Below are 14502 nucleotides of genomic sequence, written 5' to 3'. Positions count from 1 at the left end.
ACAATAGAAATATATGTGCTGTTCCAGAGACAGCCCCTAAACTGTTTTTTCTTAATTTTCCCCACCCCTAAAAAAACTTAATTAGAAGATAAAAGATGAAATGGCATATTCTTATCTATGCTCATTTAAAGGACATAATAGCATGTTTAAGCTGTCCCCAAGCTTAGTAACTTATTCAACAATATTTAGACACAAACCTTTGCCCTGCCTGCCAACAACAAACCCTTTCTCACATTCCTCTCTTGCGTATTTTAATTCAAGTAGAAAAAGAGCTGTGAAAAGTAGCAGTGTAAATACCAAGATGACAGTAAATTTTTGATGAAAATTATTGTGGTAAAATATAGCCAAGAAAAAGCCTTCACAGAATGTTTTAAAATGCAGGTGTTATTTTTTAAAGAAACTTGAAATAGACCTGTATTAACAACTAGTCATAGGGCTGGGAAGGTGGCTCAGTGGTAGAGCGCTTGCCTTGCATGTGTGAGGCCCTGGGTTCGATTCCTCAGCACCACATAAGCAAAAAGAAAAAAAGACAGAAGTGGCGCTGTGGCTCAGGTGGTAGAGCGCTAGCCTTGAGCTGAAGAGCTGAGGGGCAGTGCCCAGGCCCAGAGTTCAGGCCCCACGACCGGACCCAAAAAAAAAAAAAAAAAAAAAAGAACTAGTTATAGTAGTCAATTTACTGCTGAACACACATAGGTTCCTATAGCTTGCCATGAAGCAAATAAAACATTCATTTCATTGTAATAATATAACTGTATGAAGCAGGGGGTGGCTAGTAGTAAAGTGCTTGCTTAGGCCAAACTTCAGGTTTGTCCCCAGAACCACAACAATGAGAATGATAATACTGTGTAACTTTCAAAACTTTTTAAAAATTACTCAGAAGAGGAATTCTGATAGGATAGAGAAAAGCTAGTTTACTATCTCTTATTATCTTCTAGAATCATGTTTAATATAATTTGACTCATATCTTCTTTACAGTCAGTGCTTTAGGAATTCATTCACTTATGTTTATGAATACTTTAGGTACCCACTATCAAGGGTTCTTTGCCTAGGAAGATAAAAGTAAAGCTGGTACAAATGACAAATGAGAAATTTAAAGAAGTATACTACTTTTCTCAACCATGGTGCTAGAGTATTATAAAAGGCTATACCAGTCCTTTCACCTTAAGCACAAAAATACAACCAGAAGCTGGTCAAAGAACTCATCTGTAAGCATCAAAGCTTCAAAATAAAACACTGCTTACCTCATCAAGTTCAACAAGGATATTCCCACTACTTCCTGCAGGAAAATCTGCTATTTGAGCTTTTACTGCTTTGGGGGTAGGACCTCGCCTACTGGTGATAGCAAATGCGGCTTTCTGATGCCTATACAGTGTAATTATACCTCTGTGTTTGGTGACAGTATGATGCATTCCATCTTTTTCTAAGTTGGATCCTAATAGGGAGAAAAGTTAACCTCTTAATCATATGAGACTAAATATTGTTCTTCTATAAAAGGGAGAAAACATAATATAAAAGGCCTTAATTTTTATAAACTGGTGATTTTGTTTTAAAATACAAAATGGCAACAAAATAATCTATTTGCTTAGGTTTTTTCTTAACAAGCTATCAAAGTTGTAGAATTAATAAAGCAATAAAGAATATCACATGCAAAAATGACTATATCAACAAAAGAAACATTAAAAATATTTCAAGCAAATTTCCTCTTAAATATTATTGTCATCACGAAACCAGACATTAACCAGTGCAAAATACAGCTGTCTCACATGTCAATAAAAGAGGGGAGGCAACTGGACACTGGTGGTTCTCCTCTGTAATCTGAAGATCAGTTTGAAGCCAGACAGGGCAGAAAAGTCCATGAGATTCTTACCTCCAGTTAACTACACAAAAAGCCAGAAATGGAGCTGTGGTACAAGTGATGGAACACTAACCTTAAGCAAGAAAGCTCAGGGACAGTGTAACCCGAGTTCAAGCCCCAGGACTAGTTAAAAACAAAAAGGTGTGTTGGGGAGGCGGGAAGAGATGCATGACTCTTATTACGTTACATATTAACATGTGTTAAGTATTAGTTCAAAATATCCTTTGAGTTCACATTTTTTTCAAGATCTACACACATTACTGCAAAGTTGTAGCTCTTTATATTTTGAATAATTTTATTTTCCAAAAATCTTAGCAAAAATAAACTATATGATTGAAAAATCTGAAGGAAGAAACTCCTGTCTACTGAGACCAACCTAATGAAAGGTATCTTCCATGTAAACTTTTCTGGATAAAAAGAAAAAGCTTTACTTTTATCAAGAGTTCACTCATCTGACAAAACAGGCACTAAATTAATGGAAGCCAAACAGTACAGAAAGAGCTTTCATTAACAACTGATATATTTTCTAGCATCATTATTATAAACAACAATAGTTTTCAAAGTGAAGATAAGGGTGAACACATATATAAAAATTTTGAGTGGCCAGTCCTGGGGCTTGAACTCTGGTCCTGGCCCTTGAGCTCCTTTTGCTGAAGGCAAGTAGTCTAACACTTGAGCCACAGTGCCACTTCCAGCTTTTTCTGATTAATTGGAAAGTAAGTCACATGGACTTTCCTGCCCAGACTGGCTTCAAATTATGATCCTCAGATCTGTCTCCTAAGTAGCTAGGATTACAGGCATGAGCCACCAGTGTCTACCTAAAGAAACCAATTCTGGTTTTTTATTTTTTTTTACCAGTCCTGGAGTTTGAACTCTCAGGGCCTGAGCACTGTCCTGGGCCTTTTTGTGCTCAAGACTAATGTTCTACCACTTAGCCACAGTGCTACTTCTGATGTCTTATATATTTGAATCATCTTACATATCAAATATCAAATAAGCTATGAATAGTTTATGTATACTTAAGAGGACTGATTGGTAATAAATGCATATTCATGTAACAAATAATTTTTGTTATAACCACGCATTTTTCTGTCAGAATGGGAAATGGAAAAAATGGCTTTAACATGAACTGGATTTATGGTTAAATTATAGCCATATGTATATGAAAATTTTAAATGGTTAATTTCTTCTCTATCCCAAACAAAAGGTTTAGATATATACCTTTAGAATTTTCCTGGCCACTTTGTGTTGGTACAGGACACGTTACACAAGGGGTTAGATACGGATCCACACAAAGTGAACTACAGAGGTTTTTAATAATTTTTGAATTGGGACAGGGTGTCCTTGTTGTGCACTGTTGAAGAAGTTTAGCTATGCACTGAGCTGCATAGTTTTGCACTAGTGTATTCTCTTCTTTTTTAATCGTCTCCATTAGTGGTTTTATGACAGGATTTAATTTCTCTGGAAGCTGTTGCAAACTCACGACTGCACATGCAGCAAAAGTATGTACACGTAACTGCAGCACTTGCCACTCCTGGTTAGTCTCTGTAACTGTCATTTGGACCTGTTGCCGTTTACTATCTAACTGCTGCAACACTTGAGGATTTAAATCAAAGGTCGATGTGACTTCACTAAAAACAGTTGTGACCTAATAAAAGAAAGAAATGAAAAATTATATTACACCAATCCCAAATAGACTGTAACTTCTAATTGGCAGGCAATACATCTTGTCTCACTCATAAGCTCCACAATATCAATGCTGTTTAACTACACAGTAAGCTAAATTAATGACTCACTTTATTCTTGGGCTGGGGATGTGGTGTAGCAATAGAGTGCTTGACTAGAAAGCAATATATTCTTTAAGAAAAACATATTCTTGCCAGATGCCAGTGGTTCATGCCTGTAATCCTACCTACTCAGGAAGACAAGATCTGAGAATCATGGTTCAAAGCCAGCTGGGGCTTGAACTCAGGGCCTGGGCACTGTCCTTGTGCTCTTTTTGCCCAAAGCCACAGCTCTATTTCTGGTTTTCTGGTGGTTAACTGGAGATTAGAGTCTCATGGACTTTTCTGCCCAGCTTGTAATCGCAGATCTCAGCCTCCTGAGTAGCTAGGATTACAAATGTGAGCCACAGGCACCCATCTCTGCTTAATCAGCCCCCAAAACCCAGAAGTAGAGGTGCTCAAGTGACAGAGCACTAGCCTTAAGTGAAAAAAGTAAGAGTTGCAGGACCTTAGTTAAAGCCCCAGTACTGTCACAAAAAAAAAAAAAATAAACAACAACAACAAGAACATTTAGGACAGTCATTGGCTAACTGAATAGTTCTTACTTACTAACTGAACTGATTATTTTCATTCTTTCCCTGACCTCATCACCAACAGAAATGCCCAGTCAATAAGAGGATGATTTTAAAAAAAGAATAAAATTATGCAATAGCCATTATTTTAATTGTCAAGAGTTTTACAAGGCTACAAAGACTGTTTTACTCCTTTAAAACATAATTAAAAGACTGGTCAATTCTTAACAATTTTTTTGAGATATAATTCATATGCCATAAAACTAATCTATTCAAAGTGTACAATTCAGCCCCAAAAGAACACATATTCATTAATTCACTTATTTCCATCCAACCCCATGGATGGATGATCCATCCAATGATGGAGATCCCTTACCATTCTTAAAGATTCACATAAATGGAATCATAACATATGTAGTCTTTGGTAACTAGTTTCATTAACTTGTTTTCAAACATCACCTATGTTGTAGCATGTAGAAATACCCAATTCTCCATTTATCAAACAGTATTCTACTATATGTCAAATTTTCATAATATGTTTCCCTCTCATTTATCTACAATATCAGTTATTAATATCTGAGTCCTCTCTACCTTTGTCAATTATGAGTAATGATGTTCTGAACATTCATGTACACAAAGATCCTATAATAGTTTGCATATAAAAAATAAGTCCTGTTTGTAAACTACAATTATATATAAATAGATCTAGTCTGAACTTTATTGATCAGAAAAACCAACATCGGACAACAGAACTTTTTAACAAAGAATCAAATTTTGTTGTATTAAAAAAATTTTTTTTCTATGATCACTTTTTCATTTATGTGGTACTGAGGAATCAAACCCAGGGCCTCATACATTCTAGGCAAGAACTCTACCACTAAGCCACATTCTCAGACCTTGTTTGGTTTGTTTTTGCTTTGAGTCACAGTTTTACTATAAATCTAGCTCAGACTGACCTGGAACTCATAATCTTCCTGCCTATGGAGTGCTGGGATTACAGGAACATGCCACATGCCATGCCATGCCTATCTGAAACTCTAACTCTGAAGGCCTAGAAATTATCAATTCCATAATGATCAACACTGATAATACTATTAAAAGAGAAAACCTGAAGAAATACAAAGTAAGCACATACACATACACATTTATCATTTTAAAGTATCCAGGATTATAGCTGTATGACCATGACAATCTGCTCTATACAAAGGAACAAAAGTTAATTATCATGTTTTTTATTACTATCTTTAGGAAGTTGTTCAATGGAGTTCTCATTTAACAAAGATACAATGTATCTTGATCAACAACCCCTTTCAACATTCTCACTCATCCCTCCCCTATTCACCTCACCTTCACTCCTAAATTTTGTAGGATATACATTGGATTCTTGTCTGCATTTTACCCCTACCCCTCTTCTCCTCTTCATTTCTTTACCCCTTTCTCCTTGATCCCATCCCACCCCTTTCCAGTATCTATTTCCTGGTGTTTTGCTGAACTTTGATTTTTGCCTTTCTAAGGAATTACACTTATTTGAGATCTTCCTTGAATCTACCATTCTTTCAGTGAATGTGTTTGTATACCCTTGCATACTTCCCAATGTATGTACTTATGAGTTTGTAAGCTAAATCTAGCTTCTATATATAAGGGAAAACACATGGATATTTTGTCTCTCTGAGTTTGACTTCATTTAATTTTTTCCAAGACTTTCCATTTCTTCACAAATGGTACAATATCATTCTTTCTAATGGATGAGTAAAATTCCATTGTGTATATATACCACATTTTCTTGATCCATTTGTCCGCTGAGGGACATTCTGGGCTGATTCTACACCATGGTTTTAGTAAATAGTGCTGCAATGAACATGATTGTGCTGGTAGCTCTACTGTATCCTGGTTTGTTATCTTTTAGGTAAATGTCCCGGAGTAGAATTGCTGCATCATAGAGTGGGTCTATGTTTAAGTTTTTTTTTTTTTTTTTGGGTCCGGTTGTGGGGCTTGAACTCTGGGCCTGGGCACTGTCCCTCAGCTCTTCAGCTCAAGGCTAGCACTCTACCACTTGCGCCACAGCGCCACTTCCGGCTTTTTTCTTATGTGGTGCTGAGGAATCGAACCCAGGGCCTTGAGCATGCAAGGCAAGTGCTCTACCACTGAGCCACCTTCCCAGCCCCTATGTTTAAGTTTTTGAGGAAACTCCACACTACTTTTTAGAATGTTTTATCAAGTTTACATTTCTACCAAGTATGCATTAGGGTTCCCTTTTGGCCTCATCCTCTCCAGCATATTATTATTTTCTTGATAATGGCCATTCTAATTGGGGTGAGGCACATTATCACTCCTAAATTATACTTTCCACTTTGCTTTGAGTTCTCACAAGACTCATTTGAAACAGTTACAATTCTAAAATAACTTGGAAACATTGTCATAAATAGGCTTTGCTTATGTCAATGGCCAGTGACTACAGACAACTGAGGAAAGCTAATTATCCAAAAATTAAATCAATCCTTTAAGCAATGTTTATTAACTAATATTAAAAGACTCAATGTCTTAATATACTAGAAAAACAGAGCCTACTAATGTAAGAGATACACACAACAGAACAATCTAACATACCACTGAGGTAAAGACAAGTTGCTGATAAATGTAAAAGGTAAAAATAAGTTGCTGTATAAAATGTTGACTCTTAGCAAAGGAGTTTAGTGGAAATTAGAGTAGTCCAAGGCTGACCCTGGGCATAAAAAATGAAGCAAAAGCTGGGTGCCATTGGCTCATGCCTATAATCCTAGCTACTCAGGAGGCTAAGATCTGAGGATTGTGGTTCAAAGCCAGACTGGGCAGGCAAGTCCGTGAGACTCTTATCTCCAATAAACCACTACAAAACCAGAGTGGCGCTATGGATCAAACGACAGAGCGCTCACCTTCAGCTGAAGAGCACAGGGACAGTGCCCAGGCCCAGAGTTCAAGCCCCACCACCGACACAAAATTAAAAAAAAAAAGACTGAGTATGGCTCTAGTAGTAGTATCTCCTATCTAGCAAAAGTGAGGCCCTGAATTGAAACCCTAGCACATCTCCTACTCCCTGTCAAAAACTGAGTAAGGATGATAGGCTACCAAGGCATAGATTAAACAAATTAATGTTTTTATGGTAAACAGTCATGATAAATTTCTAATCTTTATTTCATGCTCTATGTACAATTAAGAAAATTACTTCTTTACTCACCAGGTCATTAGCTTGATCTATTGTTAAAACATTGTTGTTTATTCTATTACCAACTTCAATATGTGCATCAGCTAATGACGATATAAATTGTTTACATTCATTCTGCATTCGTGTGAATGGAACAGCAATTTCATCATAATACAAATGTTCTGAAAGGATATCAAGTAAACGTGGCTGCACAGCTAGGGTAACAGCTTTACACTCCTAAAATACAATAGACAACAAATATTCAGGACAAATATATAAATGTAATTTTACAGTTACATAAAGTTCACTTGCAACAATCGGGTTCTAAATTTCTACTGATTTTGAATCTATGTTCTGTTATCTCACAGAACGAGTTAGTTATACAAGAGAACCCTAAAATTTTAATATGACTACAGAACATGCACATAAAACTATTATAATTCCACTCTTATTCCATTCTAAATATATTCCAAAGCTTACACATACATATATACAGTAATGATTTAAAAGTATATTACAATAAAAATCAATCCAAAGAGAACATCTGGCATGCACTAATTAAAAATGTTATTAAAAATTCGTTATTAGATTTCTTAACAGTTTAGCCATAGCTTCACATGCTATATGGTAGAAATGGATATATAATTTAAAAGCTACTTACCTGCCCCCAAATTTAACTAACCCTTCCCACTCTTTCTGGTTGTGGCCTGCCTCAACCAGAGGGGGACTGGCCTCAGTGGTGAGCCATGAGGGATTCTGTGGGATCTGGGTGATCAGCCTGGGTTCACAGAGTAAATCCAGAGAAGCTCTGTGAGGGTCCAGAAACCGAACTGTCAACACTTGCTGCTGAGTCTGAGAGGCACAAAAACACAGCATCACTGCCTCTCCAGCACACTGAGTCCTGACTAAAAAATAGATGAGACTTGCTTCTTTCCAGAGGCAAAGCAGGGGTCTCAATTGCAATAGAGCATGGCTGAGTTACTTTTAAGATACAGCTTTGACAAAATGATAAGTGATAGTAACAAACAACTCTCACAGCAAGTGCAGACAGTTAAATTTCCAGAATTCCAGTCAATGGAATAAACAAAACCAGCAAGAAATTTCTTTGGTTTACAGAAGCAAATCTTAAAGAAAATCAGACTCCTTACTTTTAACCTTACAGGTTAAAAGAGCTTGAAAAGAATGGTTTACCTGGAAGCATGAAAATTAGAGCTTAAATGTAGAGCTTGCTTTATTCTGCGACCAAAAATTCTTCCCTTGCTACTTACTATCCAAACAACTAATATTTCTAAAACAAAATGGACTGAAAATGTTTTATATGAGGGATACAGTGAGGAATGAATGAGCAACTGAATATATAACATACAGTTTCTGGACTGTTTCTATACAGTTTTTTTGTTTGTCAATTGTGAGGCTTAACCTCCTGAAACTCCCCTGAGCATTTTTGCTTAAGGCTAGCATTCTACCACTTGGAGCCACAGCTCAACTTCTAGTTTTCTGGTGGTTAGCCTTAAAGAGTCTCAAGACTTTCCAGCTCAGGCTGGCTTTGAACTCTAGTCCTCAGATCTCAGCCTCCTGAGTAGCTAGGATCACAGGCATGAGCCACCTGTGCCCAGCATACTTTTCTTTTTAGGGGTCACTTGTGGGGCTTGAACTCAGGGCCTGGGCACTGTTCTTGAGCTATTTTGCTCAAGGCTAGCGCTCTACCACTTTGAGCCACAGCACCACTTCCGATTTTTGAGTAGTTAACTGGAGATTAGAGTCTCACAGAGACTTTCCTGCCCAGGCTGGCTTTGAAGCATAATCTTGGATTTTGGCCTCTTGAGTAGCTAGAGTTACTAGTGTGAGCCACCAGCACCCAACCTACATAGGTATTTTTAATATCAACCTTTCTTAACAAAATATATGGTAAAAAATAATGATTAAATATAAGCATAGCTAAGCACTACAAGCTATGGATTGGGAGAGCCAAGAAAAAAATCTAATGTAAGTAGGAAAGAAATAATGTGTAATGTTAACTGGAATACTTTCCTATAACTGTTGAATTTTTTTTTTCTCCTTTTGCTGATACTAGGTTTTGAACTCAGGACCTGTGCTTGCTCAGCTGGTGCTCTATTACTTGAGCCACCTCTAGCCCAGCTCTTTGCTGGTTATATTGAAGATGGAGTCTCTTGGACTTTTCTGACTGAAAAACTGGCTCTCAACTTGATCCTCTGGGATCTCAGCTTTCTAAGTAGCGAGACTTACAGGTATGAGTCAATAGTGTCTGGAAACGAGGGTTTTTATAAAGAAAACATTCATTTCTCTGTTATAAAATATAAATAATCCTAAAAGCTAATGGAAATTGCTTTTATTTAATTTGTCTTTATTAGTTTGGGGACAATCTTACCTTTTGTAAAGTAGCCCATTCACAGATGACCAAAGCAACACTAATCCTCTGTAAAGCAGATTTGGAGTTCAAATGGAAGAGCAATAACTGTCCAAGGGATTCTGCTGGCTTAATTTCTTGGGTTACCATATTTACACCTGGATCACAAATACAGCAACAAAGTGCTCCTAATAACCTAAAATGGTGAAAAGATAAGTTACTATAGAAATTATCTGGGGGAAAACCTCCCCTATTAAAGCCCATAATTTTTCAGACAAAGAAAAACTTTGTAACTCCATAAAAAATGTTTTAAAATAATTTCATTTTTAACACTTAAAACAATTAAGGATATTTATTCCTTTGAATTTTTCTTAGGCTATAGCTAGTATAAAGGAGGAAGGACTGACAGACACAGAGGAATCCTTTGGTTAAATAACTTCTAAGACTAGACCTACATTTATGATTGAGAAGGGTGAATACTCACTTGGCTGCCATCATTCTGGCCCTCATAACTACAAAATCCCTGGTGGCTGGGTCTTCCATGACAGTGTCTGCACCTGCAATATACTCCTGAAGTACTTCTTTATTCTGGCTTTGGCCTTGGCGCAATTTGCCACCTGTTTTTTCCTACAGAAAAAGAAAGAAAAATAAAAATCAAAACTTAATTGGCAATACCAAATACTGTTATAATCCCAGTGTAATACAGCTCTTTTCATAAATTTAATGGCTAAAGATTACAATTAATTTTGTCATAAAATGAAATTAGGTTAATGATAAAGCAATATGGGTTTCATATCTGGTTACTGTATTAATTGTGAGTTGACAATACAAATACATGATGTCCTTCTACAGTTACCTTGGCTCTAGCTTTTACTTCTAGCAACATATTCAAATCAATAGGTAAATGAGAAGGCTGCATCATTAAGCAAAGCCAAGCACCCATCCACGGACAAGCAGCTGCAACCACATACTGAACTGATGCCTTGCTCAACAGTTCCATCCAAACCTACAAAATAAAGGGGGAACAAAATAAAAATTTTCTTTTAATATTTAACAAGTCTTAATACTGGGTTCAGGATTTAGCTCAGTGGAAGGGTGCTTGCCTAGCAAGTACAAGACTCTTTAGTCCAAGTAAGAAACAAAACCCAATACTTTTAAGAATACTAAATCTTTTATTTATTTTTATTTTAATTTTTGCCAACCCCAGGGCTTGAACTCAGGGCCTGGGCACTGTCCCTGAGCTTCTTTCACTCAAAGCTAGCACTCTACCACTTGAGCCACAGCACCACTTCCAACTTTTTCTGTTTATGTGTATTGAGGAATTGAACCCAGGGCTTCATGCATACTAGGCAAGCATTCTACCACTAAGCCACATTCCCAGCCACTAATTTGTTGTTGTCAGTCATGGGACTTGAACTCTGGGCCTGGATGCTGTCCCTGAGCTCTTCAGCTCAAGGCCAGTGCTCTACCACTTTTGAGCCACAGCACCACTTCCTGTTTTCTGGTGGTTAATTGGAGATAAGAGTCTCATGGACTATCCTCTCCAGGCTGGCTTTGAACCATGATCCTCAAATTTCAGCCTCCTGAGTAGCTACAGGGGTGAGCCACCAGCACCTGGCTAGCCACTAAATTTTTTTTTTTTTTTTTTTTTTTGCCACTAAATTTTTTTAAAAAGGAGGAAATAAGCTAGGCGTTGATGGCTCATGCCTGTAATCCTAGCTACTCAGGAGGGTGAGGTCTGAGGTTCAAGGTTCAAAGCCAGCCTTGGCAGGAAAGTCTGAGAGACCCTTATCTCCAATTAACCACCAGAAAACCAGAAATAGCATTGTGTCTAAAAGTGCTAGTTTCAAGTACCATGACTGACCAAAAAAAAGAAGGAAATAGTTTTTTTTTTTTTTTTTTTTGGCAGTGGAAGGTGCCAGTCCTGAGGCTTGAACTCAGGGCCTGGACACTGTCCCTGACAAGCACCCTACTACTTGAGCTACAGTTCCACTTCCAGCTTTTTTAATGTGTAGTTAATTACAGAGAAGAGTCTCATACAGACTTTTACTTCCTGAGCTATCTTCAAACTGCACTCCCCAGATCTCAGCCTTGCTAAGTTGCTTACAGGTGTAAGCCACCAGCTCCTGGCAATGGAGATTATTTTAGAAATTCATAGAGGTTTATTTTGAAATGCTGTGTTTTGTTTTTAACTCAAGGCCTCATCCTTGCTAGGTAAATGCTCTACCACTGAGCAAAATCTATCTCTAGCCCTCCTTACTAAGCACAAGCTTGGACCTCAATCTACTTATTTTGTTTAGGTTTCCCACTGAAGCTAGAGTGACAGAATACTCAACAACATCTATCTTCTTCAGTTGAGATGGAGTGTCAATAGACTTTTCTACCCTGGCTGTCTACAATCATGATGATCCTTTCTTTGTTTCATTCTCTTCTGTATCTAAAATGACAGGCAAATACTACCACAAGGATATGGATATACCAGGGTGCATACAAATTTTTCTGTCTTGGCTGGCCTCAAATTGAGATCCTCCAGTTCTCAACTGTCCAAGTAGCTGGGGTAAAATGCTGTTTTTTTCATAAATTAATATACTTATACAATTATGAAATGATGCTACGCAATGTATTCTTTATTTTTTTTTATTTTTTGCCAGTCATGGGGCCTGAACTCTGGGCCTGGGCGCTGTTCCTCAGCTCTTCAGCTCAAGGCTAGTGCTCTACCACTTGAGCCACAGTGCCACATCCAGCTTTTTCTGCTTATGTGGTGCTGAGGAATTACAAAAAAAAAAAAAAAAAAGGAGTGCAGAAGCCTAGCATCTCAGCACTCAGGAGGCTAAGGCACAAGGACTGAGTTAGCCTGGCCAGGTGTTGGTGGCTCTTGCCTATAATCCTAGCTATTAAGGAGACTGAGGTCTGAGGATATCGGTTCAAAGCCAGCCTGGGCAGGAAAGTCTGTGAGACTCATACCTCCAATTAATCACCAGAAAACCATAAATGGAACTGTGGCTCAATGTGCTAGCCTTGAGCAAAAGAGATCAAGGACAAAATCTATGCCCTGAGTTTAAGCTCCACAACTGACCAAAAAAAAAGAGATTAGCCTGAGAAATATAGAGTGATCCTGCCTCAGGAACAATATAGAATCTTTAATATTTTATGAAAGTTTGAAAAGTAGATAGGCCCATAAAAATAATAGTTGCCAAATTCTTACAAAATCAATTAAAATGCTTTTTTATGTCATAAAGCTGAGTATTTTTTTTTTAATTTTTATTTGCCTGTCCTGGGGCTTGGGTTCTGAGCATTTTTGCTAGAGGCTAACACACTAACACTTAAGCCACAGCACCACTTCTGTGGACATTAGAGTCTCACAGACTTGCTTGCCCAAGCTAGCTTCAAACTACTATCTTCAGATCTTGGTCTCCTGAGTATTAGTCTTATATTCTACAAAAACTTCAAACAAACCTCATTGTACTGAGCTAAATTTAGAAATGGTAATATCCTAGGATACATTAGAAACAGTTCCAATCTTGATTCACAACCTTAATAAGTTGTCTTTATTATATCTAATATTAAACTGGCTTAAACCAACATACAAGGTTAACAATATTACCTTAGAGGCCAACAATTCAAGACTAACAATATATTGTACAGGTACAATACTGCCATTTCCTCCAACAAATACTATTAAACATATCAAATGGCAGTTCTTTGCAAGACTTCAACACATAAGACTGATCTTGCTACATCAAGGCAAAAGAAAAAGTCTAAATTATGATAATTAGGCTCTATATTACCAATATACTGCCCAAAATACTTTGCAGGATCTATCATCATACTGATAACAGCAAAATAACTAAAGAACAACATTCTTTTCTTTTGCATTGAGACTTTCAGAATGTAAACATGCCAATCAGAAATTTATTATTACATAAAAACCCTAGCTTTTTGTCACATCTGGCTATATTTGCCAGACTTTTCAAATACTTTTGAATAGCTTTTAATTTTTTAAAATCCCTAACCAACAGTATAGTAAGTAGTAAAAAATTAAAAACACAGTTATTAGGAAGAGTAACATCTACTAGTTATATACCTTGTGAATAAGGTCCAGAATTTCCTGACTGCTTTCTAAAACACAAAACTGAAAAATGTGTCGAAGCATATCAGACAGGATAGGTATAAGCCAAGATGAAGAGTTCTGCAAACAAAAATAGAATCAAAGCAAATTAATTTAAGAAAATATAATCAAACAGATGTCAGCCTACCTAAAGTATAAATATGTTATTAGATGAAAATATTGCATTGTTTTATCAAAAACGTTCACCTAGCCATAGATTTTGGTAAGATTTAAAGGCAACAAGTACCTACTGATTACTTCACTTCAATAGTTTGGAGAAATTACATAGTATATAATCAGAAAGGAGCTAGCTCAATTATTGTTAGTCAAAATTATCTGTTGATAGTTGAACTGTCTCCTGTCTAGAAGCAAATCACATCAGCAGTCATTTTGGTGATATCAAATATCACTGCTTTGTTAGGGAGATCTGGAAAATGATCATGTTATTGCTGCTGTGCTATAAGTGTTTAAGTTCTACTTGTTAAACAGTAATACAAGTAATGAGTTATATAACATCCATCCTAGAAAACTGTACTTTTGAGTTCACTACAAGATAAGGCAATTCTTAATTTGAAGGAGCTATGCATTCTTTTATTAGATAAACGTATATACATAGGTATACCATTTTGTTTCCAATTCCAGCAGGTTCCAATGTCTCCTCACATATAGGAAGAACCTCAATCTAAAAGATTTT

General features: G+C 36.9%; 1 protein-coding gene across 1 annotated transcript in view; it reads right to left on the bottom strand.

Annotated features, from left to right (window-relative positions):
• The window catches only part of Btaf1 (B-TFIID TATA-box binding protein associated factor 1), an 87943-nt gene that overhangs the window by 29608 nt on the left and 43833 nt on the right, over positions 1 to 14502 (bottom strand). The window contains exons 15-21 of the mRNA XM_070021189.1: positions 13785 to 13889; positions 10557 to 10706; positions 10185 to 10327; positions 9722 to 9896; positions 7366 to 7569; positions 3077 to 3503; positions 1242 to 1432 (exon numbers count right to left, since the gene is read on the bottom strand). Of these exons, the coding sequence (XP_069877290.1) occupies positions 1242 to 1432; positions 3077 to 3503; positions 7366 to 7569; positions 9722 to 9896; positions 10185 to 10327; positions 10557 to 10706; positions 13785 to 13889 (1395 nt within the window). The remainder of the gene's footprint in view (positions 1 to 1241; positions 1433 to 3076; positions 3504 to 7365; positions 7570 to 9721; positions 9897 to 10184; positions 10328 to 10556; positions 10707 to 13784; positions 13890 to 14502) is intronic.

Source organism: Dipodomys merriami, unplaced genomic scaffold (genome assembly GCF_024711535.1).
Source record: "Dipodomys merriami isolate MVZ:Mamm:240054 unplaced genomic scaffold, mDipMer1.0.p SCAF_14, whole genome shotgun sequence".
NCBI lineage: Eukaryota > Metazoa > Chordata > Mammalia > Rodentia > Heteromyidae > Dipodomys > Dipodomys merriami.
The sequence above is the reverse complement of the archived record's forward strand: the minus strand, read 5'-3'. Positions and strand labels throughout refer to the sequence as shown.